The sequence below is a fragment of the Daucus carota genome, chromosome 1 (genome assembly GCF_001625215.2).
Source record: "Daucus carota subsp. sativus chromosome 1, DH1 v3.0, whole genome shotgun sequence".
Classification (NCBI taxonomy): Eukaryota; Viridiplantae; Streptophyta; class Magnoliopsida; order Apiales; family Apiaceae; genus Daucus; species Daucus carota.
In genome coordinates, this window is record NC_030381.2 from 50,616,299 (window position 1) to 50,642,997 (window position 26,699).

Here is a 26,699-nt window from a genome sequence, read left to right on the forward strand (position 1 = left end):
ATTACATCAAAACCCGATAAATATCATTCTATGGATAGCCATCAAGTGTCAGTTCAGATTATTTATAACTATGTCAACCGAGGGGGACAAAGTCATTTTCTTTAATTTGGTAAACGTTGTTATAACCCATCATTTTCTATTCATTGGTTTTGATCTCCTGCCCGTTCTCCAGTGAATTTTGTGCTGTTTTCTTAGCTAAGCTGAGGATGGGTCACCGAAATTAGCGGGAAAAAAGGAAGAAGCTAAGATCGATTTAATTCTCCCACCTACCAAAACAACGCCACAACTTGGCGTTTCAAGCACCACTAGTCAGATTCTTGTTGCACCAATAAAAATACGTACTAATAATTTGACACCTTATTACGTACGAGTATATATAAATGGACACACATGCAGTAGCATACACATGCAAGCCCCTTTAGTTGCTCCTTAATTTGTGCATAAACCAGATTTAGAGATGGAGGTGGAAGAAGAAATCTTAGAGGCAGTGAGTCCCTCGGGACAATACATAAACAGCTCCGTGCTATCCCTCACTATATTAGGTGTTTTAGAATCAGAAAGTCCTCTCGACTTGCCGGTTTTTTCCCTCTTAAGAGATGTTTTCTTGCCCATCAATTCTCGTTTCTCTTCTATTATGGTACTCCCATCTTTTCCCCTTTAAGACCAACAAATTCCGGTCAAATTTAGCTAAATTTGACCGCGGGCACGGGCAGTCAAATTTAGTTAAATATGACCGGAAATTGACGGTCAAATTTATCCGTTTTTGGTGTAGTGTTTTGTTTTGTTGTAATATTGTGTACAAACGAAAACTAAGTACTAACCCTAGCTAGCTGCAGGTTGGTGAGAAGAATGGAGTGAAAAAATGGAAGAAGGTTGAAGTGAATCTCAAGGAGCATCTTATTGAACCCATATTCCACGACGGCATGCCACTAGAATATTACGATGATTGCTTTAGTGATTATCTGTCGAAACTGAGCATGGATTTACTCCCACAAAACAGGCCACTGTGGCAAGTTCATCTGTTCAAGTACCCTACAAGTGATGCAGCCGGGACTATAATATTTAAGCTTCATCATGCACTTGGAGATGGATATTCACTTATTGGAGCTCTTCTCTCTTGTCTGAAAAGAATGGACCATCCTCGCGTTCCTCTAACATTTCCTTCGCGTCAATCTGACTCTTCTTCCTCTAAGCTGCCCGAAGGAAATGGGGTTTCAAGATTTTTTAAGACTTTAATGGGAGTTCCATCTTCCTTTGCGAATACTATAATGGACTTTGGATCCAGCCTTCTGAAGAGCAGCATCATTAAAGATGTGGAGTCACCCCTCCGGTCTGGTCATGAAGGGGTGGAATTTCAGCCCATGGCTATGGCCACTATGGAATTTTCTCTAGATCAAATCAAGAATATCAAGAACAACCTCAAAGTGGTAAGCTCTTAGGATTTATAAGTAACTTTATATGTAACTTTAGCCACATACACAAATATTATGATATTATAAGTGGGCCGCGATCAAGAGAGAACCAATCCTTAGAATAGATACTTGGAACCACTAAGATTCTGCTGCAGAACCCTAAATTTTAAATAGATTTTCAGGATCTAAATCTAATACATGTTTTTTCCATCGTTGCGTGTTCAAAAATAATATTAAAATATAATAAAACAAAAATAACATTTTTTGTATATGCAGTTATGTTGCAGAATCATAATTAATACTAGAAATAAGGCTAAGGGTTCTAAGTGGAACCTGAAACTATTTTTTGATCTTTAAAATTGTTTTCTGATACTAATTGCAAATGATTGCAGTCTATGAATGACGTGATTGCTGGAGTAATATTATTAGGAAGTCGGTTGTACATGGAAAAAGAAAGGGAGAATTCCAGCAATTTGAATGCAAATGCACTGGTGTTATTCAACACTAGGAATCTTGATGGTTACAAGTCTGTGGATGAGATGGTTAAGACGAAGTCTACGATGCCCTGGGGTAACAATTTCGCATTTCTACACATCCCTATACCGAAGTTAAAAATCGACAATTTGTCGGATCCACTTAAGTTTGTGTACGAAACACAAAATACTGTAAAGAGGAAGAGAAACAGTGCCAGCGTGGTTCTTACCGGTTTAATGCTAGAAAACATCAGAAAATTTAGAGGCCCTGAGGTAAGTTCATATATGAACAGCGTTTGATATATATGGTTTTCCGTATAATTAAAGTTACATTCTTGGAATAATTCTGAGTCATTCCTGAATCATATCTTAGGTTGCATTCATCGGTTAATTAGCACTGCTACGTACTATACTCAAGTATAATGCATATATGAACATGATGTTTCTGAATAAAGTTTTAATAATAAATTACTAGAATGTTCTAAAATAATTTTCTAAACTAAAATCTGAAACAATTAGCTAGTCCTTGAACAATGCCCTAGCATCTACCACTGTGCATGTCCTAAATTATTTTTATAGGGTGGTAAAAAATCAGCTTTTCTCTATTTCAACATATCTCTCGCATATCATCTTTTTCCTTCCCTTGAATACTAATTCAAATTATTATTATTTTAACAACAAAGCATTATTATAAGGTATGTTAGAGTTCATGTGCCAAAATATTATCTAAAATCACTAATCCACTGTTCCCTCCGTTTCAAATTAGATGTCTATTTTCAGAAAATATAAATTACATTAAATGACTATAATATGTAGAATGAGGTTAATCTAAAAAATATAAATAAGAGATATGTGAAGTAGAATTGACTTTGGAAATATAATTTTTTATTAAAAGTTGAAGAGGACAACTAAATTGAAATTATTTTTTTTTCCTAAAAGTGGACGTGTAAATTGAAACGGAAATCTTTTCATATATTTATAGCACACTTGCTAGGACATTGTTGGCTTGTAAGCCGTAGAAATGTAGAATTAGTTTGCTTTCCAGCTGGTTAATGTTCTGATTCAATTCGCAACTATTACATATGGTTTTATTACTCAGACATGGTTTATCATCAATTATCTGTCTTAGGTAACATCAAAATACATCCGCAACACTTTGATCAATTCAAGCATGACCATCACAAATCTAATTGGCCCAGTGGAACAAATGAGTTTAAGTGATCATCCGATTAAAGGCCTCTACTTCTTCGTGGTTAATGCTCCACAGGTATATATGCATTTCAACTTTGATATTTATGACCTGATATGGACATACTGAGGACTATTTTATACTGTGGAATCATTGGCGCCTAATGATAAGAATACTCCCCCTTGTTTCCAAATATCATGTCAACAACAGTTTTATTATTACAGTTTTAAACACCAAAATTATATATACAAAAGTTCCATCAATAAAACAAGTTAAATACATCAAATTTAGCGCTTACATGTCCATGGCATACACTAGCCAAACCCTTATTAATTATTAAAGTGTTATTATGATTGTAGTGTGAAACTGATTAGTAGTTGTGCAAATACGCAGAGTGCTCAAGTAACGATAATGAGCTACGTGGGAAAGGTTCGACTTGGGATCGGAGTAGAAAAAGACTTCATAAATCCACACAAGTTCAAGTCATGCATCGCCCACGCATTCGATATGGTGTCCAAAGCCGCAGCTGTCCCGTGAAACCTGCAAACCCACAAACAGAACTATCACAGTACTAAATACTGATCGATAAAAGTGGGTGTGTGTCACAGTTTGCGCAAAACAAGGAAAGCCATTTGCATCACATCAATGTGTTATTTTTGTCTGTTGATTTAAATTAATAATTAAATAGAAAAAAAAAAAAGTAAACTGTTCTATAACAGTGTTTTACAGAAATCCATGTATAAGAGAAATTCATGTAGAGTGTGATTCATTACATCTGCCCACTGGTTGTCTCTTTTTCTTTTTGACCGGTTGATGTTCTGATTATCATATTAAACTAGTAACTATTTTGGATGAAACTCTTAAATATATAATTGTTTAATTAATTTTTTATATTTAAATACACACATTACAGATTTTTAATTTAAAATTCTTTCAAATATTTTTTTAAAAATTTTCATATCAAATATTCCCGTTATTTCAATTCTTAGACTACTAAATAATAATATTAAATAATTCACGTGGTGAAGCTTATAATATGATCCAAATTTTAATTTTTATTCTCAAACTATCAAAGGGTTCTTTTCTTCTATAAATTCTTTTCAATATCTCCTCACCTCACATACCCAAAAAACTTGAATGCGCACGCCATTGGAGAGGTTTGATTGGAAAAATGTCCTCCCCGCGTCGCGTGACGGTATCGAAAAATATTATTTTTTTTTCAAAATATAATATTGCAGAAAATATTTGTAAAAATAATAATCTCATATGTAATCTTGTTTGCAATGTCAATAATTTTAAACATCAATTTCTGATAATCAATATTTTAAAATAAGATATATTAATATTAATTAATTTTTCAACTTTCTCGATTTTATATATTACAACCACGATCAAAAGTTAGAACTAATATTTCGAGATGGAGTTGTTATAAGTATTATCCGATATTAATATATTGAGATGGAGCTGTTACAAGTGTTATCCAGTAATCCTAATTTTATGTTCCTCGTGTGTTGCGCATCAGCATTCAACGATCATGTGGTTGGGCGTATGTCGTGCATCAACGATCATGTGGTAGGTAACATCAATGATTCAATGTCCATTTCCAACGCAACTGACTGAGGAGACAATATGAACGTACATACTTGAGAGTCAAGAGTATGAGTACTATCCTAGTGTTTAAAGCAAGCGGGCTCAAGGACAGGCCACAATGTTTCTAGTTAGATGTATCTTTTCAACATATCTACTTCGATTTGTTTCTCGTTCAGCTTTTATTTCTTGCACATGATTACCCAATTAAGTGTCACAAAAATTGTCATTTGTCGTATATCATCGTACGTTGTATATTTACAGGATTAGTACTGCTCCTGTGTTTTTAGGAGCATCTCAGCCCTCCACTGACCACTCTACCGTCAGTGAAAATAAATGATGGGTCCTTTGGCATAAAAATATTGACATAAATCCATATTTATACTCTTTCACGTTATGCAGAATCAGATCAGCACCGTTCCCTTAAGAAGCGATTATAAATTTTCGTGTACTGTTTTAACCTTGCTGTAGGAATGTTATGGCTCATAAGCTTTTCCAAGTACTTGACTGGTTACTTTCCAAAGAATCCAAGACGTTGATTTGTAATGTTAATGACCTCTGCTCCGATGACGACCCGGGAAAATGGCGGGGCTCAAGAGGCTTAAGCACCTCCTCTCAGAAAAAATAAAATTAACATTATATATATAAACACCACGGTGGCCCGGTTTGATATGTAGGGATAGGATCAAATAAAAACTTTTTTAAGTTACAAACTTACAAACTTTTTTTTATTCTCTCATCGTGTTAATCCTTAGTTATATAAAGTATCTATGTTGAAAATTCTTCAAAAAACATCACAATTTTTAAAAATAACGCATAAATAAATCGTGTTTTCAACACATTTATAACTGGGGTTCAACATCGGGTGTTGAACACTAATTATCATTATGTTGAATATATCTAAAAAGATGTTTAAACTATACCTCTGGGGTTTGGGTAGGGTCTAGAAACATAAATATTAGTTATATAACATGTTTACCTTAGTTCTTACATTTAAAAATTGGTTTACGTACTTCCCCACCACTATTTTAATCGATGTTCAACAAAATATGTTAAAAAAATGTTGAACTCATGTTATATATGTGTTGAACAAAAAAAGTTTGTAAGCCCTTGATATATATAACCTTAGTATTTGACAGCATTTGAGATTTTTAAAAAAAATTAATCTCCCAGTTTACTGAATTTTGGATCCACCTGCTTGGGAATCGACAAGAAATACTCTAATGACGCTAGTAGTTGGGCCGTTGGGGGTAGGACACGAATTAAGGTGTTGATATTAGTTCTGAAAAGTACATGTTCTTTCCCTAGTAACCTGTAACTTATATTCTATGTTGTCCTGCCTTAAAGATATTGTGGTTTTTTTAGAACATGATCTTACTACACCTACTCCCTTGACATATCAAGACTGAATGAAATATACTTCTACATTTCCCAACACCCACTCCCTTGGAGCATAGAAAGAAACATGGAGCTATGAATTATATTTGCACAATAACGAGAGAAAGATAAATGCAGAGAAGGCAATAATCCATAATTTACATTAGTTTCAGAAATACCATTGTAGCACACACAGGGTATGAGTGTAACAACAATATGAGAATTAGCATATGATGGATCGTCATCTTGTAGGTCAAAGTTCTCAACCAAGTGGTCTGCCTCACAAGACCAGAGTTTGGAACAAAGGTATCTCTTTACATAATTCAGCTACTAGCACTGAAGCAACAATGTCTAGATAATATTGCAGGCTACTTATACATTACTCTGTTTGTATAATTCGGTATCAAGAACCTGCTTACCGCACATGGCACAGACTCCTGCAAATTTAAATCACTTTAGACATTCCAGATTTAGACTACTAAAAGCATTCATAAACAGCTAAGACCCGCAAGCAGATAAGTTAATGGCTACTAAGCTTAATTTATTCTCTAATCTTTTAAATTTTAAAGTGTAACCATCGACTACCTTTGGTGTAAGCACAAGTATGGCAGTACTTTCCATCTTGGTGCACCTGCTGCTTGCAGATAATGCATTTTGTAGTTCCACTTCCATAGGGTGTCCATCTGAAAATTTATAATTTTCATATAAAGTAAATGCCGAGTGCTAAACCATATAAATAAAGCAGTAGCATAAATATGTAAAAGTTAAAATATAGAAGTTTTGAATTCAACAACCAAATTTGACAGACAAGTAAATTTGCCACAATTAGAAGTAGCCATAATAAAAAGTGTTAACATGTTACATCCATGGTTAATCAATGCACTCAATTCTCGAGCCGGCCAAATCAATAAGTGGATCACTTAACATAAGAATAAGAACTTAGAACACTGAAAATTATAATTATTAATGCAATCACAGTTAATGTGCTACATTATAATGATTACATAAAGATGTCAGGCCAAAAAATCAAAAGATGACTTTGCCACAATTACTCTGCTTGTTTGAATATTTAATTTTCATTACATGATGTTTCTTCTAATTCGAACTTCAATAATAAAGAAAAAGGATAACACATGTCAAACTGAAAAAAAAAAATAAAAAAATATGCCAGTTAACATGACATCCCCTCGCAAAGTTGTAAGAAACTAATCAAAGCACATATAAAAATCAAACACATCCCTAGCCTTGTAGGCTAGTGGATAACCTTCTTCTCTTAGTAATAAATTGTTGAGGGTTCTAGTTTTTGTGAAAGCATGTGTGTGTGAGTAGTCATATGAATTGACATTAATAACAAAATCAAAATCAAACACCCTTAATCAGGATAAAATTTTTGAAACATATAAAGAGAGATTAACTGTAACTGGGTAAGTGCATACTATGGTTGATGATTTTAGCCAAGATAGTATGCTTGCAGAATATAAGACATGCACATTATAACGATAACAAAGAACCTGATATAGAAAGGGTCCAATGACACATTTACAGTCCCATCATTTTTAATGCAAGTTTAACATAGTCTCCCATCTTCACTTTCAATTTAATTAATTCCCAACACAAGCGATTATATACAGATCCTTGCCACATTGTTCAATCACTTCGAAAAGACAAGAACAGTATATTTTAAGGTGTAAGATATAAGTGGACATCAGGAACAGGAGAAAATAATTCAGCTTGATCCAAGGTGCTTACAGTACACACATACATATATGTTACTTCGGTTGCACTTGACAATTTAATGGAGGAATTTGCGATGTCATAAGGAGATTAAAGGGAAATGTCCAACGACTCAACAATTACGTATATTGTAACATGACAGGCATGGTGGTATAAAATACTTATCTCCTCCAACCCCTATTTAGGTAGGCGTGAAAGTAGTCATATTACATGCAGGCATGCAGATTTAGAAATAGGTAAAGAAGAACCGGAGAAACCTAATTTTTAAATGGAAAAAATAAGTATATATAACTAATATATATAATCATATAGACATATATTATAAACTAGTATTACTTTACATCATACTATACACAAGTCAATGATATAATGTACTACAGTTTTGAACAATGATAGTAACTACAAACTTTCACAATCCGTGCAGCATGAACACATCTACATTCAACAACCATTCCGAAACACAAAGCAACCCTCTATCCTCCATCCTACCTTATAACAATACCGCTGTTAACAATTAAACACAACACATTTCTAGTAGAGCTTCCATAGCAGCCTAAGCAATCACAACACATACTCCAACTACTAAAATTCCAATGCAGGATCATCATTACTTCCTTAATTACAAGGTTTCGAAGACATCATATAGAGTATTATAAGCTCCCAAACTCTTTTCTTTAACAAATTAACTTCCACCTAGAATTACGAGTCCCGTAAAATTGCCTAATCAATCACAACATATGTATACTCCAAGTCCAACTACTAAAATTCCAACGCAGGATCATCATTACTTCCTTAACTACAAGGTTTCGAAGGCATCATATATTTTAAGCTCCAGAACTCTTTTCTTTAACAAATTAACTTCCACCTAGAATTACGAGTCCCGTAAAATTGCATAAAAGTAAAACACACATTAAACAGAGAATTGTACACAAAACGAACAATTGAATACCTCTTTTTCTTGGAGAGGAGTTTGTTTTCGTTGATCTTTCGGCCACCGCCTTCGGTAGTGTTACTGGCGCCTTCTTTCCACTTGTCTGGTACTATCACCTTAGCTAGCTTCTTCTCACCTGTTAATTTTTCAATTCAAAACCCTAATTATCAAATTGAACTTGCGGAACACATAAATAATAACAATTAACTTATAAGTAAATCTAGTTATGATGAGGGACTTTACACTTGTCGCAGACCATGGTGGATTGATGTTTCGCCGACGATTGATTCGATTTGCCGGAAAATTATAGATACAAGATTTTCACGATTCAACTATCGGGTAGTGTTAGATAAATATGTGTAGTGTTTTTTGGCTTTGTGGTGATTTTTGAAATTTACAGCAGTGAATATAGAAATCATATAATGAGTGGATCCGGTTCTGTGCGCATATAATAGCAAATTCTGGCCCATATTCTGGGTAAGCCCAAAACCCATTCTGATGTTTATATGTAAATCCTACTATTGTTTTTTTACCAACTACTTCGGCCGTCTTTTCTAAAAAAAAACTACTTCGGCCGTCTGTTAAAAAAAATATTTTTGAACTCTTTTTATATTATTATAATAATTTTTATTTATAAAATAAAAACTAGAAATATTATTTTATTTGTACGACCAAAATATTTAAATATGTATGTTAAAAATTCAAATAATTTAATAAAATTGAAAAAAAAAACTTTATACTGATTTGTATCACACTTTTTTTAATTATTTTTTTTTGATAATTTAAGCTTATATGTCCTAGAAGGGTATCCGGACAACCGAATATAAACCCACTACTTGGACTATCTAAGCATGCACCTTTTTCTTCGTTAAAAATTTAATTATTCAGAATTTAAATGACCAGTCATTCATACATTCTAACTACTGAGATATGCCCATTACTTAAATTGTATTTTGTATATTGTATTTTTAACATATTAAATTATTAGCATGAAAACATATATTGAAAGGAATTATTTACTTGACAGATCCCTTATCCATAGCATATCCTCTTTCACCCATTTTGGCCGGGTTCGAACCACGTAAAGAATTGTTTTCCTGTTGTAAAAATCAACAATATAGAACCATTTTCGGTCCAACGTTGCCCATCAACTCATGAGTAACAACATTAATAATGTATGATGGGCCACATACCCGCACCACACTGACGTTTACACCAGAGAGAAGGACTGTTAGTTTCATTAAGGGGAAAAATAATAATTGAGCAAACATATTTTGAAATATATTGTTTTTCCATTTGTGACAAAACATCTTACTATTTCAGTTATAGAGAAAAAAAAATAACGAGCAAATATATATTAGGATGCAAATTTTTCATTAAAGGTTACTTTCATTGATGGGGAAAAGTAATAATTTAGCAAACATATTTTGAAATATATTGTTTTTCCGTTTGTGACAAAACATCTTACTATTTCAGTTATAGAAAAGAAAATAACGAGCATATATTAGGATGTAAATTTTTTCATTAAAGGTAAATAAATAAAATCTCATTTATTTCAACATAATAAAAATACAGTTGAAGGAATACTGTAATTTTAGGCAAGCTGACTCCCAAAGTCCAAAGGAGTTTGAAGTATCAATCACTTAAGATTTGAGTGACCAGGAAAATCAATCAAATTGACTCAACAAAAATAAAAATCAATCAAATTGGAGTAAAAAAATGATTCTGTCCAGCACTATGGATTGTTTTCATTAAAATTTGAGGCATTATAGCTACAACTGCTCCAACTTTAATTTGTATTGTGGTCCATTTCTGAAAAGCTTCTTTCATATCATTACAAATCCATCCCCACCCCCTTCTAGTGCAGAGATGTAATAATTCATTTTTCATGTAAAAAAGCACACATACATTTTATATATTAGCAGTATAGTGATATAAAGTTAATTATATGCAGTAGATAGTGATATAAAGTTCTTATAATGGAGTCTTGTGGTGTCCTTTCCCCTTGCAATTTTGAGAAAGAATCTCCAATGCCAATCACAATAATTCTCAGTCGTTCAAATTTTATCATTTATTTATGTGTATGTCGAAATATATCATAAGATCTATTTGAGGGTTTTCTTTAACATCTTAGGGGGTGTATTCAATTGGGAAGTTAAAAGATTTTTTTTCATTCACAAAATCTGAGGGTATTCAATTGGGATTTTATCAAAAATCTGCACATCAAAATCACCTTACAATTCATTAAAATTTATAAATAAAAATAATATATTAAAATTCCAATTAAATACACTCCTTAATATTTTAGATGGACCAGTTCTTAACAATGCAGAATTGAGATATTTACATGCACAAATATTCTATAAATTAGTACACTCATCAGTCTTCACTTCACTCATCACTTCATCAACTCACTAACAAGTATTGTTACTAAACTTTCCCTTTGATATTATCTTCATGGCAACCATGGCTGCAACTCTCGCCTCTTCACTCACCTCGAAAATCTTCGATAACAAAACCTCCTTCAATGGCTCACCCGTGTTCTCCCGGGTGCAATCCATCAAATCTGCCCCTAAGAACCACTCATCTACCATCTCTGCGGTTGCAACTCCTAACTATGACCTAGACAACTTCAAATTCAACCCTATCAAGGAGTCCATCGTGTCCCGAGAGATGACACGGAGATACATGACCGACATGATCACGTATGCAGACACTGATGTTGTTGTTGTAGGTGCAGGATCAGCTGGCCTATCATGTGCCTATGAGCTCAGCAAGAACCCTGACATCAACATAGCAATTATTGAACAATCCGTGAGCCCTGGTGGCGGTGCGTGGCTAGGTGGACAGCTTTTCTCAGCTATGGTTGTTCGTAAACCAGCTCACAAGTTCCTTGACGAGCTCGAGGTGGAGTACGATGAGCAAGATGACTACGTGGTCATCAAGCATGCAGCACTTTTTACGTCGACTATTATGAGCAAGCTTTTGGCTAGGCCTAATGTGAAGCTGTTCAATGCAGTGGCGGCTGAGGATTTGATTGTCAAGGGAGACAGAGTTGCTGGAGTTGTGACAAATTGGGCTCTTGTGTCCATGAACCATGACACACAATCTTGCATGGACCCGAATGTCATGGAAGCTAAGATTGTGGTTAGCTCGTGTGGGCATGATGGTCCTTTTGGAGCCACTGGTGTCAAGAGGTTGAGGAGTATCGGGATGATTGAGAGCGTTCCTGGAATGAAGGCTCTTGATATGAATGCTGCTGAGGACGCGATTGTTAGGCTTACTAGAGAAATTGTGCCCGGGATGATTGTTACTGGCATGGAAGTGGCTGAGATTGATGGATCCCCAAGAATGGTAAAAACTTTTTACGCGAATTCCTATTATATACAAAACATTTTCATTGATCATCTTATTAGGCTGTATTAGAAAATTTTGGGTACATTTTAACGAATGTTATTGTATATGCAGGGACCGACATTTGGGGCGATGATGATGTCAGGACAGAAAGCAGCACATCTGGCATTGAGGGCATTAGGTCTACCAAATGCTCTGGAAGAGAGCCAACCAGAGTTTGTAATTGCAGATGCTGCGGATGAGATTGTGGAAGCTTGATCAATCTAATAGTAGTACGACTGTACGTGTAATGTTATGAGATAAATAAAGCAAGATTGTGCAATAAACTTTCTTTGGAAGGGAGAACAGATGTGGATTTGTTCCTGTTTTTAGAGTAAGGGGTGAAGATGTTGATAAGGTGATCATGAATGTATTGTAGTAGCTTTTGGTTCTGCTTGGACCCTAGTAATGATTTTATAATCGTCTGATTCCTCGGCCACCTGTTAATAGGATAACAGATTGAAATTTGCATCTATGGAATTGTTAATTCTGGACTTCCAAGTTCTCTTTAATTAAGAGATACATGTCCTATATGAATTGAACCAAAATACGATATCCGAGTTCCTTCCGGTTTATCATCCAACTTACGTACGGACGTGCAGAGATGACCGCAAGCATTTTTTAATAAAACTGTAATGTCTGAGCAAAGAAGGCGAAGTCATCATAACATGCAACCAATTTAATAAACGATACCTCTTTGTACTGAAAAACTGGAAAGAAATTGACGAAGAGAGAGTTGAGGAGTCCGATGATTGAGTTGGCTCATTATACTGAGAGCCATTTCCGATGAATTCTATTACTTTTAACAAGGAAAGATGTATAAAGAGCAAAAGGAAGAGAATCCCCAGCTTAAGAAAGAATTCTATGAGTTTTAGTAGGGACAGAGGCATCGAGAGCAAATGAGAGAGAGAGGCCCAAGCTTAATAAAAGAACTTCAGGCGAAAATAGGATGAAACTTTGGCTTCCATAAACTGCACAACTGACATAAAAACCCACTACCACTCTCAAAACCAAATCAAGGTCTGAATTGTATCCTTCATACTGTGGTGTTGATCTTTGTTTTGATAAGGAAAGATTAACAGCCCCGGCATAATGGAGTAATGCAGCAACTACTGCAGTTGTCAGCTTTGGATGATTCAAGGCATTTAATTGAAACTTCATGCTTGCGGTTCTCTCCCTCCCCTTCTCGAATAATGATACCAGGGTTGATCTAGATAAAGAGTGGGAAAAAGTTGGACAGAAACAGTGTACACATCGATGGTCATTAAGCTGATCATAAAGTAGTTCAATGGCTGCATGGAATCGAGCCTCAGCACAAAGTACAATACCTAGATTAGAGGCCTCTCAAGAATCAAGTAACCTCTGCTAATTATATCTATTGCAGAAACAGAACAAAGATTCGTAATTTAAAGTATTGAATGATGAATTAAAACCTGACACAGCCACTTCTCCGCTTCGTTTCAGTCTCTAGTTACAAACAGATAATGAAAGAAGCTGCAGAGTAATTCAATTACGCCCAAATGTTTGTGATGTGGATTTCATCCTTGCAGTGTGCCTATAAATGGCTTTAGACAGGCTGATGCAGAGAAAGGAACAATAACTGTGGTGGTGCATCGACTATCGAGAACCAGATATCTGTTTCACAAGCTAGAGCAAGTAATTCACTATACTCTTGCAGAACACATGGAAGGTCCTTACTACATAATAATCCATCTAGAGCATGTAAAAACATGAACAAAGCAAAAAAAATCCGCTTTAAGGCTTTGTCCCACGTACACCATCCACCCTAGTTGGCCATCCACAAGTAACACGAATGTTATAGTGATAATCTGAATTATTACGTATAACGGTTGAACTGGATAAACACCAAATTCAAGTTGCGATCATCATTAAGCTGAACATTAAGCAAAACAATGAGGCATTATAATTGAGTACATAGGTACGAATCAGGGCAATACAGATCCAAATCAAGCACTGACAAAATAACTAGGGAACCTGATGGTTATATAGTACAGTATGTTTTAAGTCAAGTAACATATGCTTAGATCCAAACTTTCAAATATAAGAACATCAATATATACAACACTCAGTCCATCACCAACTTAACCTCAACATATCATTTATTATATCAGCATTGAGGTTTTTTAAGTGACTCCGCAACAATTTTCCCGTCCAATTGTAAAAACATAAGATGAACACTAAAATTCTGTATCTGAGTCAACCACAATAGAACAGCAACCAGAACAACTTGTCCCCTCTTAACAGCCTTGAAGATTGCATCAGACAGAATGGTACTGGTTGTCTCTTTCTTTTCACGAGCCTCTTTCTTTTCTTTCTGCTAAATACAAATAGTGTAATTAAAATCCACACTAGGTTTTAAGTGTCGAGCACAAACCATTTGTGGCAGGCACAGAGTGATGATCAACTTGGAAACAGATTTCTTTGGACTCGGTCCCAAATTGTAGCATTGAGCACATCATAGTTATCTAGGCATAACGAGAAGGTCGTACAGTATGTAGCTTAATCTTTCAACAGCATAATCCAGTAGTGAAATGTTACGACTTGTCGCTGGATCTCAAAACAGTGATTCACGAATTGCTCCATGGTCAGCTAGTAGCTTAACCAAACTATAGGACAAAGACCTAGCTGCATCCTGCAGCGTCAACTCCCATAACAGTTTTGGATGTTGAGATCCAACGTCGAAGCCACGCTTGAAAAAAATTCAACTGCACATTTGCTTGCACGACAATGATATTTCTTCCTAAGAATACTATATGCGCTCACATCCAACAATACAGGCACAGCTCGCTCCGATTTTTTCATTGGTGATTTGTGAACTCTCCAAAATTAATTGAAGTTTATAAGATTCATATTCCTCAATGATCATCCTCCTGTTTGGCTGCAAATCAAATGATGTAAAAGAACTCCAATCTTGCCAATAGTCAATACATAATATAAGCACATGGGGCGAGAACTTAGTAAATTTGGCTGAGCTACATTACAATGTATAAATGAAATGCCTTATAAAAGTTAATGAAGATGACTGGTTGAATTTCAAAACTTAAATCTCTGATTGAACCCGAAAACAAGGACCTTTGCTGTTCACAATAACTTTGTCAAAAGTTTCAGTACAACGGATGGAAATATGATAAACAACCTTAAAATTCAATTGATGATGCATGGCTACTAAAAATAGTTGGAGCCATGCGAATCTTGAAAATCATGTTGTTCTGCTCTTACATTAATTAATACAACTCCAACATTAACTACAATCCTAACTATTTTGCGGAGGTTGAAATAGAGAGCAAGGAAAATATTGGCTACAACTGCCACTGAATTTCAAGCCTCGTTTGAACGACAGTACACTATGCTTCAATCTCTATCTTTTCTACTGCTTCCTCTTCCATCGTGCTCTGACGTCTAAATATCAAAGCTGATGAAGGGCTGTCTACAGAAAGGGTACCTTCCAATACCTTAACAACCTCGCCGATGGAAGGTCTCAGAAATGGTTGGCTTTGCATACACCACAACGCTATTCTAACAACTCTTTCTACCCCTCTCGCGTCCTCTATTTCATATAATTCCTTCTCTTTATTCAACTGTTCAAATACTTGTTGACCAACAGCTACATTCCTCTTGCACAGCACAATCTGAAGTAATATTTCCCCAAGCATGTAAATATCTCTCTCCGGTGACGATTCTGAAGTGGCGGCTCCTTCCTTTAGTTTAAAAAGTCCAAAATTTGTCAGCTTAGGGACCAGCTTCTCATCGAGCAAGACATTTTCCAGTTTCAGATCACCGTGAACTATACACTGTTGACACTCAGAGTGTAGATAAGCAATGCCACGAGCAATTCCAATAGCAATATCAAGCCTATGCTGCCAATCAGTATTACTTTTGTCATGATCAACGTTGAATAAAAAGTTGTCCAATGAGCCATTTGGGACATACTCAAAAAGTATGATCTTGTGCTTTGCCTCAAAGCAAAAACCTGTCAGAGAGACGAGGTTACGGTGATGAGTCCTTCCCAAGCTTGCAACTGCTACTCGGAATTCTTTCTCTGATACAACTGGATTGTTTATCACTTTGGCAATCACCAGTGATCTGTTTGAGAGCTGACCTTTAAATACTGAAGGACCAAGTTGATTTTTAAAATTTGAAGTTAGCTCTTGTATCTCTTCAAAAGATAGTCTGATAAGAGCACTGTAGTGTGGGTTCATCTGCTCATCCTTCCCAAAAGGAATCCGTTTCCCAGCTTTCATTTGCCTTCTCTTGTGAAGAAACCAAAATGCAAACATCTGCAAGACCAGGATAATCAACAGTGTCCCCAAAATTATGATGACAATAGTTCCTATAAACTTTCTACTGCTACCTCTTTCAGCTCCAGGTTTACCAGGTGACAAATAAATTAATCCTGCATCATGAGGGTTAGCACCTCGAGCTGAAACTGCCTGGGGGACAAAACACGCTTTCAAGTATGAAGTGGAAGGCACAGATGGGGTTTGATACCCACTTATAAAGCTAGTCCTTTTCACAGTGCATAGACCTGAACCATCATTCTTCGAAGTTGCAGCGATACATGTAGTGTCATTAGAGCAGTACGCTCTACAAGCTTCTTGGCCCAACATCAAATCGACATCATGTGGAGGATATAGACCATAAAGTACTGTTTGTTTCATAACTAACATGCTCGTACGCATCTTGCAGTTACTCAAGTCGATCATCTTTTTGCACCCAGAATTACCAAAATCAGTTGCAGGAGCACCAGTTGCCCATTCGTTAGAATCTGAAAACAAGCAATCACAAACAGGTCCTGATGAATTGAACCCACATACACTATATAGACCACAAGCACCAAATACAGTACACTGGTTTTCAACAGCTTGCCATCCTACTCTCCAAGTCTGAACAAAACTATCCCACGAATACATTCTCAAGTTCCCATCTTGATCTATCCTCAAATGCCTCAACCTGACAGAAGGGTCTCTAAAATCTTTACTCGAAGTCGACCAAACCATCTTGTTTGCATCATCATACAACCCCAAAACACCATCATTGTCAAACCTCGCTTCCTTAACGGCAGCAGAGGAACTCGAATGACTCCTCCAATAAGTAACATTGTGTTCCCAAACAAGAGCCAGTTCACCAGACTCCCTAATTACAAAACTATAGTAACTGACAGTAGATTTTGCCGAAGGGGCTCTAAGATTTTGAGGGAAATGAAGAGACTGGCCCGGAACCAAAGTGCTTGTTGGGCTATTATAGCTTTCCCACACTACTCTATTCTTACTATCAACAAGAACTAAATTCCCATTGTTCAAAAGATTAGCTTTTTCAATGCCTAAATTAGATGTATTACTACTCCAAACAACTAATCCATCAAGGTCATTACTTAAAACAAGCTTACCATCTAAATCAAGCTTAAATGTAGAGTTTAAAGAAACTCTAAGTCCTCCACCTACAGTCCATATAGGAACATTAGCAGCTTTAGTACCTAGATTATATCTAATACCTACCAAAAGCCCATCAGAATCAGACCCAATTTTCTCAAAGAACCCCAATGCAAAAACCCCATTTTCAGAAACTAAGCTACTACTTGAATCAACCCCAGAAAATTTAAATCCTAAGGGAACTGATACACCAGAAAAATCATCACAAAACCCAAGATTAACAAACCCCAACAACAAAATCACAACTAAAACCCGAAAAGAGTTCTTGAAATGTATAAATCTGTAGTTTTTACCTGGTAAGTACTTGATGAGCACCTCTGAAACTGGCAAAAAATCAAACATTTCAGCTGCAAGAATGAGTGTTAAAAGTAAAAAATCAGTGGTGTGACAGAGTTGAAGTAGATGAGGTAGTGTGTGAGTGAAAAAAGAGTAGCCTGTATTTTTGGAATTTTTAAATAGATGGTGTTTGCTTTTTCATAAAGTCTGAATCTTTGTTATGGCAAGCCTGTATAAAAAATGAAAATGACAAAATCAATACACCTTTTTGGAGATTCGAGGTTTTCAACTCTACTTTCTTTTACTTCCACTAACTACTTTTCCGTGTGTCACAGTCCTCCATCCGACCCTTCCCATAATCCCATGGAATAGAATAATTTGGTGAGGATTATAAAAGCACGTTTGGTTGAATTTAAAATAAGTAAATTAAATTAAAAAAATAGATTATAAGTGAAAATTTAATTTAATATAAGGTGTTAGAAGTGTTTGGATACCGTGATAGTTAAGTATTTCTATTCGAAGAATTTGTACTCTAGAAAAAAAAGTTTGCTTTTCTCACTTTTTTTGGGAGCTTTTAAGCCTCATTATAAGTGCTTCTATTCATGTGCCAAACAGTCTCAATCAAGCAGAAACTAACTTCTAAGAGCATCTCCAACCCTCACAAACCCTTAGCTAAAAGTCGATGTGGCTTTCCAAAATTAAATTTTATAGCCAATATTCACAAAAAAAATAGAACTTCAAACACAGCAACCCCTTGTGTATAATTATAGCCATCCCCCTTATGGATGGTTATATTTGTCGATCCGCTACAAATCTGTAGCGAATTCCACGTCATCTCCTGCAATTTATTTTCCTCCTTCCCACTGATTACATATTATTTATTACCATATTAAACTGATATATTCCATTTATAACAATATAAATATTAATAACATACTATTTTTAAATTATAGCCAATCAATATAGCCAATCCCATTGAAGCACAATGTGTTACAGGTTCGGCAAATTTTACGTAATATCTTACCGATCCAATTTAGCCAACGATTATAGCCAATGTCATTGGAGATGCTCTAATCTTCTATGAACAAAAGGCCAAGAAGTTAGGTACCCAAACACCCTCATAATTTATATTTTTTTGTTAAGTTTTAGATTTTTATATAATATAAAAATTGAAAAAAAATTATATAATTATATTTGTAAGAGTATAACAAATTCAGTACAATCAGTATTTTGCGATTTCAGCCGGGTACCAAGGGAGATGTTTTGATACAATATTTTCATTGATATTTTAATGAAGTAATAATAAGAAATTATTTGAAAAGACTGGATATTTTAAATATGTTTTTTATTGATATTTTAATTGAGTGATAATAAGAAATTATTTAGAAAGACCGGATATTTGAATAGGTTTAGATATCAAACAAAAAATTCAATTGGATCACTGATTATAAATTTGACTCAAATTGATTATTAATTAATTTAATTTGATCATTCCGGTAAAAATTGAAAATTAAAAATATTAAAAATGTAAAAGTAATGACATAAGATAGTAAACCTGGTTTTGGATTTCGATATGATTGCTACTCCCTCCGTCCATACACAAAAATTAAAACATCAAATTTTTTATTCAAAAAAAAAGATTAATCTGAAAATATATTATGTAACTGCACTATAAAACAACCTTAAAAAATGTGTAAAAAAGTACTGTAGCATATACAATGGAATGGGATGGAAAAAGTAAAATTTAATGAAATTATGATAACAGAGACAAAATCAATGATTAGGTTTAATGTTACCGATCAAAACTATAAATCTGCAGCAAAACAGAATATAATCTTCTTTTAACTTATGGACATGATTTTTTATCAATTAGCGACGACAATATTTTTAAATGGGGTTAATGATCAAGTGGGTCACCAGAGTGGACTCGAAACGACAATATTTTTAGATAAGGTTAATAATCAAGTGAGTCATCAGCGTGGGTCGAAATATCAAGTTGTGGTCACTGAACTCAAAACCGTCTCAAATTGATCACTTAAGTCGGTTACACGTATCTTTAAATATGAGTTGAATGAGTAAAAATATTATTTACAGAGGTTCACGCATTATTCTTGAATGTTACCACAACTAAGTACAATGTTATGATTTCTAGTTTTTATAATAATATATTTTGATTTTATCAAATTTATTTCTTATTTATTTTTAATTAAAACAAAGGAATTAACTATATAATAACAAATAAATAACAAATAAACTTGATAAAATCTAAATATATTATCATAAATACTAGAAGTCATAACATTGTACTAAGTTGTGGTAACATTCAAGAATAAATGTGTACATCTATGTAAATAAAACTTCTACTCCTTGAACTCATATTTGAAGATACATGTAACTGACTTAAGTGACCAATTTGAGATAGTTTTGAGTTGAGTGACCAACTTGATATATTCAGTCTACTTTGGTGACTCACTTAATTATTAACCATTTGTGGATATAAGGCCATCTCCCGCCGTTGTTATCCAAAAATCCAAATTTGGATCACCAACTGATCCAAATTCTTATCCAAATTTCTGACCAACTCCAGCATCGTGATCCAAGTTACTTTTTATATATTATATTAAATAAATTTTATATTAAACTACATAATCTTAAATTTAATTTTTAATCATTGTTAACTACTTATATTATATTTAATTAATTAATTTAATTATTATTTTAACATCGATCAAAGTATCTCAAAATCAAGGAAATGAAGATGAAGCTTAATGATCTCAAAATGATATGAATATCTATGGATAATATTTTGATTATCTCGGTGAAACAGAAATAATTTGTTCGACTAAATCAAAATTTGTATTTATCGTACTGTTTTCTAGTCATTTTCTGGTATTATAATTATATTTTATGCATTTAATGTACTTTTTTTAAATTTTAATGAAAAACATTAATTTTATTAATGATTAATTATAAACTATTATTATTTAAAAATTAATAATCACAAATTAATTTTAAGTCCAATAAAAGAAAGATATAGAAATAACAAAATCATTATTTTATAATAAAGCAGGTGATCCAAATTTGGATTAGTGAATAGTGGTGATCCAAATTTGGATCAGTACTATTCACTGATCCAAATTTGGATCAGTACTATTCACTGATCCAAATTTGGATCACTTTTTGGATCACTGCTGGAGGAGAATTCCAAATTTGGATCAGTATTATTCACTGATCCAAATTTGGATCACTTTTTGGATCACTGCTGGAGGAGATTTGGGGTAAGGCTAACTCCAATCATAGATCCAAATTTGGATCATTGGCGGGATCCAAATCCTATTCCAACCATGTGATCCAAATATAGATCCAAATTTATCAATCCTTATAATATTCATATATTTTGATTTTAAATATTTTAGAAAATGATTAACTATTTTCATCATTAATTATAATAATATAATTAACGAATAGACAAAGATAAAATATTACAAAATAATTCAAAAAAGTTAAAACGGTAAACAAAAATAAATTAAAAAAATTAAAATATTACATTAAAATACTAATTCTCAGAATTAATATATTTTTCCCACAAATGCTCAATCAGTGCATTTCGAAGTTCAAGATGAACAATATTTGTCTTTGATTTTTCTGTAACGATTGATAAATTGTTGAAATTTTATGTATTTTAAAATTTTATTTATTTTGAAATTTTAATTTGTAATTAATTGTTGTTTTATTTATATTCTAATCTTAATTAATCTATCTTTAGTAACATTAACAAAACCATCAAATAATAAAAGTAATAATATTTTAATGTTAAAAAGATTTGGATCAGTGAATAGTAGTGATCCAAATTTGGACCAGTACTATTCATTGATCCAAATTTGGATCACTTTTTAGTCCACGGTTGGAGTGGTTTAGGCCAGAATTACCCCAAATTTGGATTTTTGGATCATGCCCTTATTTGCCCCAAATTTGGATTTTTGGATTACGGCTGGGTTTGCCCTAATAACAAAACTAATAAATCACCCAATCAGCCACCTGTTTAAAAAAAAATGAAAACAAAATTACTTTTTTTAACCAGGCTACTGGCTCCAACAGCGAGGATTAAATTTAGCGAAAAAATTTCCGACTCAAATATTATTATTATTTTTTTTTGACAAATCCGACTCAAATATTTTAAAAATAGAAATTGAAGCCTTGCTCTGAGACACGTGCAAGTCACGTGAGTAGACCTTTTCACATAGCGGACATTTGGGGGAGAATAAACCCACACGCAACCTCTCTGTCAGCAAGCTGCAAGTGCATAGTAACAACCAACCCCAACCCCTCTTTCTCTCTATTACTCAGCAAGACTGCAACACAATACCCCCATTCTCATTATTCACCAATCCGCGTGCTCTCTCTCTCTCTCTGTAAGTCTCTCCCTCCCTCTCTCCCTCTCTCTCTCCCCCCCTCTCTCCCCCTCCCTCTCCCTCTCTCTCTCTCTGATGCGTATGTTAGATCAAATGACTTTGTATAGATACACACGTATTGCATATCCTTTTACTCATCTCATTCCCTAATTTCCCCTTTTATATATATACGCATATATTCCGTCCGGTCATCTTCAATAACTCGACTAATTTCGCTTAAATTAATCTCCAATTTATTGTTATGTAATGAAATAAGTCTTGTGTTTTGGGTCTGTTGGATGTAATTGTTGCTGATTGTTTTGTTCAGTTAAGAAGGCTTGATCTTGCGCGTGTCCCGTTCTCTTCTCCAATTTTCTTAAATCGTAACCCTAGATTGCAATATTATTCAAATGGATATAAAGTTATGGAATGATAAGCAAGAGCGAGAAATGTATGAAAATTTTGGTGAGCTGTTTGCGATAATAAAAGCAACTGAGAAGCTCGAGAAGGCGTATGTTAGGGATATTATTTCGTCCTCGGTTTATGAAGTTGAGTGCCAGAAACTAATAGCTCATTTTAAGACCTTATCTTCGACACTTAAGTATACTATTCCTAGTATTGAGAAATTTCACGAGACGTATAAGATGGACTGCCCGGCTGCTATTAACCGGCTTGTGACGTCTGGGGTGCCAGCTACTGTGGAGCATAGAGCTGCGGTTGCAATGTCGTCGACTGCTGCAGCAAGTGTTGTAGCAGAGTGTGTGCAGAATTTCATTACTGCAATGGATTCGTTGAAGTTAAATATGGTGGCTGTGGATCAGGTTCACCCGTTGCTATCGGATTTGTCGGCTTCACTCAATAAACTTACATTGTTGGGGCCTGATTTTGAGGGGAAGACAAAGATGAAAGAGTGGATTGCAAGACTGGCAAAGATGGGGGCAGCGGATGAGTTAACAGAGCAGCAAGCGAGGCAGCTCCACTTTGATCTTGAGTCGTCTTACAACTCTTTTATGGCAGCATTGCCTACAGCTGGGACATAGTCCGTCTGGTATGATGTAAATAAAGTGGATATTCCAAAGCATGAATGTTATATATCATTTTGTTTTGTCGCATCAGTGATTAGTGTGATTTGTGAAGACTTATGACTGATTTTGTAATTTTGTTGTGTCCGAGGGATTGTCGTTATCACCGAATTACTGATTCTTTAACTGACTAATGTACCTAGTGCTAGCATGGACTATATGTATTCTTGTAATTTTGTGGAAATGGATGTATGATGTAATGCCACTTCCCTTTGATTCGGTAATTGTTGCTCTTTCACATACATAAAGCAAAACTTTGCTTGGCTCATATATTCTCACTTTGATTTACTTATGTGCTTTCATTTAGTTTGTGAACTACGTGACTAATATACATGACTGATATACAGAGTAGTTTGAGGTGCGAGACAACCTAGCACTTTACTGTGATTCATTCTCATTTAGCTTGTTATCTTTTGTTTGTCATGTTGGGCAGAGTATAAATGTGTACTTTGGCAAACATACGATATTAATTCACAAGTACAAAACTAAACTACCTTGTTTGTTTATTTTGATGTTCCCATCTGTGTCCTGCTATTGTATATAGAGAACAGAAGTTTCAATATAGGTGATCAAAGCTTCTGTCCATGTGAAACACACTGGCACATATATTCCTGTTCTAGCCAATATACTGTTCACTTGCTTGCTAAAATATTGAGAATCTTATTTTAAATGACTTTTGCTAGAGATGCCTGGCTTTTGGGTGGAATTGAAGTTGTAAACATGTCTACACTGTGGGCACTGCTTTCTGCACGTCAACATTGTAAACATTACACCTCCGGACTGGAGATATAAGTACAAGTGTACTACTCAGTGGCCTTCATATTAATTTTTGTTATTAATATTTGGTTGCCCTCTCCAATGTATTGTAGCTGGCACACAATCACTTGAGAACATGATCTTGTGCAAATGCAATTGATACTCCAGGTGCATCTACGCACAGAGGTTATGTTTCCTTCTATCCAAGGTTATGTTTCCTTCTATCCCTGGAATAGTTCAATTCGCATTAGCCTGTTTTACTGGGTATTTTTAATTTTCAGTAGGATAAAGAACTGCTTGAGTCATGCACTTGTTTGATGCTTCGATAATCGTTTGGTAGTATTCCATGGGTAAAACAAGCATGATGCTGGTTTTATTTTGATGTTTCTTTATGTTCGGAAGTATCGTGTGTGCTGAGCTCAGTTTTGCATGTTCACAACATTTTTATAAAGAACAAAGTTGGTGTGTTTAATTTACCTCCTAAAACTTTTTGTTTCCAAATCAAAACATGAAACTCCTGGTTTTGAAAACAAGCTAAAGGGTTCTATATTATCACAACCGGGATGAGATATAATTGGTTAGTATAGTATTTTGGTTGATAGTCCATGATAATTGAACACTATCTAAAATTAATTAATTAGTTGAATTATTCTTTATTATTATAAAGAATCACTCTAATTTATATTCTACTAACTAATTCTAAACATACAAATATTTCTACAAGCTTGTATAATATTTTGGTTAACACAAAGTTTATAATAAATCAAATACTATATAAAATTAATTAATTAGTTAAATTGTCCTTTAACTAACAGGAACACTCAATCCTACTTTAAAACAATTTCTTACCTCAACTAATTCCAAACATGTAATTGTTTTTCTTAAATAAAATATACTTTTAAATATGCAACATACCACATACCTTACTTTGACAACTACCTATACTTGCAGCAGCTCAAACTTCAACTATAAAATGACTTCCAGCAGTTACTAATTCCAAATACAAATAAATTAATTGAATTTTCATTAACTGTTATAAATACTCAGGCTTAACTCATAGATTCTAGAAAAAATAAAAGGACTTAAGATTTACATATTTTACAACATTAAAAATCACATGTGATAAAATTTAAAGTATTTTATTGATCCATTTGTTTTGATAATTTTGAATTAATTAATTTACTAAACCTTATGATTCCAAACGATTTTAGTAAAATATTTTACAACATAGACTTGAATTTTTCATATATATTATCTGTAATATAGAATTATAATATTACGTAACTGAAAAATATTTACAAATTTTTTATAAGGTAATCATGTAGTTATGTATCACATTTTTTCTCACACACACACATACACACAAATATATACACATATACATACACACATATATACACACATGCATACACATACATACATATATACATACATACATTATTTTGATATTCGGATTATAACTTCATATAAATTTATCATACACAAATTGATATAGGTAAATCAAAACAAAAGATTTAAATAAATAATTTTATACTATATTAATATATATCTTAAATATTTTTATCAATATTATATACATACACACACACATATATATATATATATATAAATTTATATATAAGCCTGTCTTTTGCACGGGTTAAAAGTTATATTTGTTAGAAGTATTAAAAGACATCTATTTGGAAATTTGGAAATACGAGACTGCTCTAGAATTGATTAATACATCTTAAATAGCAATCATGAATAACATGCTTTGTGCCATAAAATCGAGAAGTATATGAAGTAAATCTTGGAGCAAGCTATATGGAAATTTACCGGTCGCTTTGACTAGAAATGAGTATAATATCTGACTAGTCGAATACCAAATCGAAATAATTGAACTTATACAATCAAATTGAAAATTTCAGTCTAGTATGAACAGTTAATACAATTTGATTATTTTTTTAAATTTTCTACCACATGCAAAATCTTTTTATATATACTCCTTCCTTCTTATTTTAATAGTTTTGTTTGTCAAAATAAAATTTTCATAATATATGTCCTCTTTTTTGTTTAATGTAATTTTATATTGTTTTCAACATTGACTATAATTAAGTGACACAACTTTCAAAACTTGTTTAGCAAATAATCATGTAATTCTAATAGAATGGATGAGAACTTGGTTATATTCATATGTAATTAATACAATTTTAGTGATGATAAAAGTAACAAGACAACATATTTAATATCTTTAATACATGAAAAATTTGCAAAAATGACTATTAAATGAGAAAAAGAGAATGTGTATATATGTGTGTGTGAGAGAAAGAGGATAATGAATATGCAAGTATGAGGGAATGTATACACACACAAACTATACAGTCATTCATACTTGCATATTAATTATCCTCTCGTTCTCAAATGCACCCACATGAGCACAAGCACGCAAAAAGAGTGTCAAAGTATCCATGACATGTTTGTCATGTCATTGTCGCTGGATCTCCATTAGAGTGAGAGGGATACTACAAAAATATTTGATAATTTTGAATGCCAATTATGAAATAGTTTTTGTAGTAAAAGTATAAAAAAATACTACTGAAGATAGGGAAATAAAATATTAATAATTTGTTGATTTGACAATAATGTCACTAAAGATTACCATCCATGTT

The 26,699-nt window shown here is 33.8% G+C and overlaps 5 protein-coding genes across 6 annotated transcripts; 3 read left to right on the forward strand and 2 right to left on the reverse strand.

Annotated features, from left to right (window-relative positions):
* Positions 1-331: 331 nt before the first annotated feature.
* On the forward strand, positions 332-3,963 carry LOC108210526 (wax ester synthase/diacylglycerol acyltransferase 5). Its single transcript, XM_017381856.2, has 5 exons — positions 332-637; positions 837-1,427; positions 1,805-2,158; positions 3,015-3,152; positions 3,468-3,963. Exons 1-5 carry the CDS (start codon positions 458-460, stop codon positions 3,609-3,611), a joined length of 1,407 nt encoding a protein of 468 aa, XP_017237345.1. The 5' UTR covers positions 332-457; the 3' UTR covers positions 3,612-3,963.
* A 2,208-nt stretch (positions 3,964-6,171) lies between these two features.
* LOC108214824 (uncharacterized) lies at positions 6,172-9,103 on the reverse strand. The gene is made up of 4 exons (XM_017387037.2): positions 8,947-9,103; positions 8,722-8,839; positions 6,624-6,721; positions 6,172-6,475 (listed from the first exon to the last, which is right to left on the reverse strand). Exons 1-4 carry the CDS (start codon positions 8,960-8,962, stop codon positions 6,411-6,413), a joined length of 297 nt encoding a protein of 98 aa, XP_017242526.1. The 5' UTR covers positions 8,963-9,103; the 3' UTR covers positions 6,172-6,410.
* Positions 9,104-11,045: 1,942 nt separating this feature from the next.
* Positions 11,046-12,590, forward strand: LOC108204812 (thiamine thiazole synthase 2, chloroplastic). Its single transcript, XM_017374437.2, has 2 exons — positions 11,046-12,057; positions 12,172-12,590. The coding sequence occupies exons 1-2, from the start codon at positions 11,161-11,163 to the stop codon at positions 12,313-12,315; spliced, it is 1,041 nt and encodes a 346-aa protein (XP_017229926.1). The 5' UTR covers positions 11,046-11,160; the 3' UTR covers positions 12,316-12,590.
* A 2,579-nt stretch (positions 12,591-15,169) lies between these two features.
* LOC108205103 (G-type lectin S-receptor-like serine/threonine-protein kinase SD3-1) lies at positions 15,170-18,073 on the reverse strand. Its single transcript, XM_017374897.2, has one exon. The coding sequence runs from the start codon at positions 17,886-17,888 to the stop codon at positions 15,462-15,464; it is 2,427 nt and encodes an 808-aa protein (XP_017230386.1). The 5' UTR covers positions 17,889-18,073; the 3' UTR covers positions 15,170-15,461.
* A 4,012-nt stretch (positions 18,074-22,085) lies between these two features.
* LOC108206490 (vacuolar protein sorting-associated protein 28 homolog 2) lies at positions 22,086-24,273 on the forward strand. Of its 2 annotated transcripts, XM_017376823.2 has the most exons (3): positions 22,092-22,234; positions 22,542-23,261; positions 23,979-24,273. In XM_017376823.2, the coding sequence occupies exon 2, from the start codon at positions 22,624-22,626 to the stop codon at positions 23,251-23,253; it is 630 nt and encodes a 209-aa protein (XP_017232312.1). In that variant the 5' UTR covers positions 22,092-22,234; positions 22,542-22,623; the 3' UTR covers positions 23,254-23,261; positions 23,979-24,273. The 2 variants fall into 2 exon arrangements, with proteins under 2 accessions (XP_017232304.1, XP_017232312.1); XM_017376815.2 differs by lacking the exon at positions 23,979-24,273 and having other exon boundaries at positions 22,086-22,234; positions 22,542-23,519.
* Positions 24,274-26,699: the final 2,426 nt, after the last annotated feature.

Excerpts from the sequence above, each read along its gene's own strand:
- LOC108210526 (XM_017381856.2), top strand. The coding sequence starts at position 458 with ATGGAGGTGGAAGAAGAAATCTTAGAGGCAGTGAGTCCCTCGGGACAA. Across the intron at positions 638-836 it reads CTCGTTTCTCTTCTATTATG|GTTGGTGAGAAGAATGGAGT; the intron begins GTACTCCCATCT and ends AGCTAGCTGCAG. Across the intron at positions 1,428-1,804 it reads TCAAGAACAACCTCAAAGTG|TCTATGAATGACGTGATTGC; the intron begins GTAAGCTCTTAG and ends AAATGATTGCAG.
- LOC108214824 (XM_017387037.2), bottom strand. Across the intron at positions 6,722-8,721 it reads CTCCTCTCCAAGAAAAAGAG|ATGGACACCCTATGGAAGTG; the intron begins GTATTCAATTGT and ends ATAAATTTTCAG. Across the intron at positions 6,476-6,623 it reads TACTTGTGCTTACACCAAAG|GAGTCTGTGCCATGTGCGGT; the intron begins GTAGTCGATGGT and ends TTAAATTTGCAG.
- LOC108204812 (XM_017374437.2), top strand. The coding sequence starts at position 11,161 with ATGGCAACCATGGCTGCAACTCTCGCCTCTTCACTCACCTCGAAAATC. Across the intron at positions 12,058-12,171 it reads TTGATGGATCCCCAAGAATG|GGACCGACATTTGGGGCGAT; the intron begins GTAAAAACTTTT and ends TTGTATATGCAG.
- LOC108205103 (XM_017374897.2), bottom strand. The coding sequence starts at position 17,888 with ATGTTTGATTTTTTGCCAGTTTCAGAGGTGCTCATCAAGTACTTACCA.
- LOC108206490 (XM_017376815.2), top strand. The coding sequence starts at position 22,624 with ATGGATATAAAGTTATGGAATGATAAGCAAGAGCGAGAAATGTATGAA.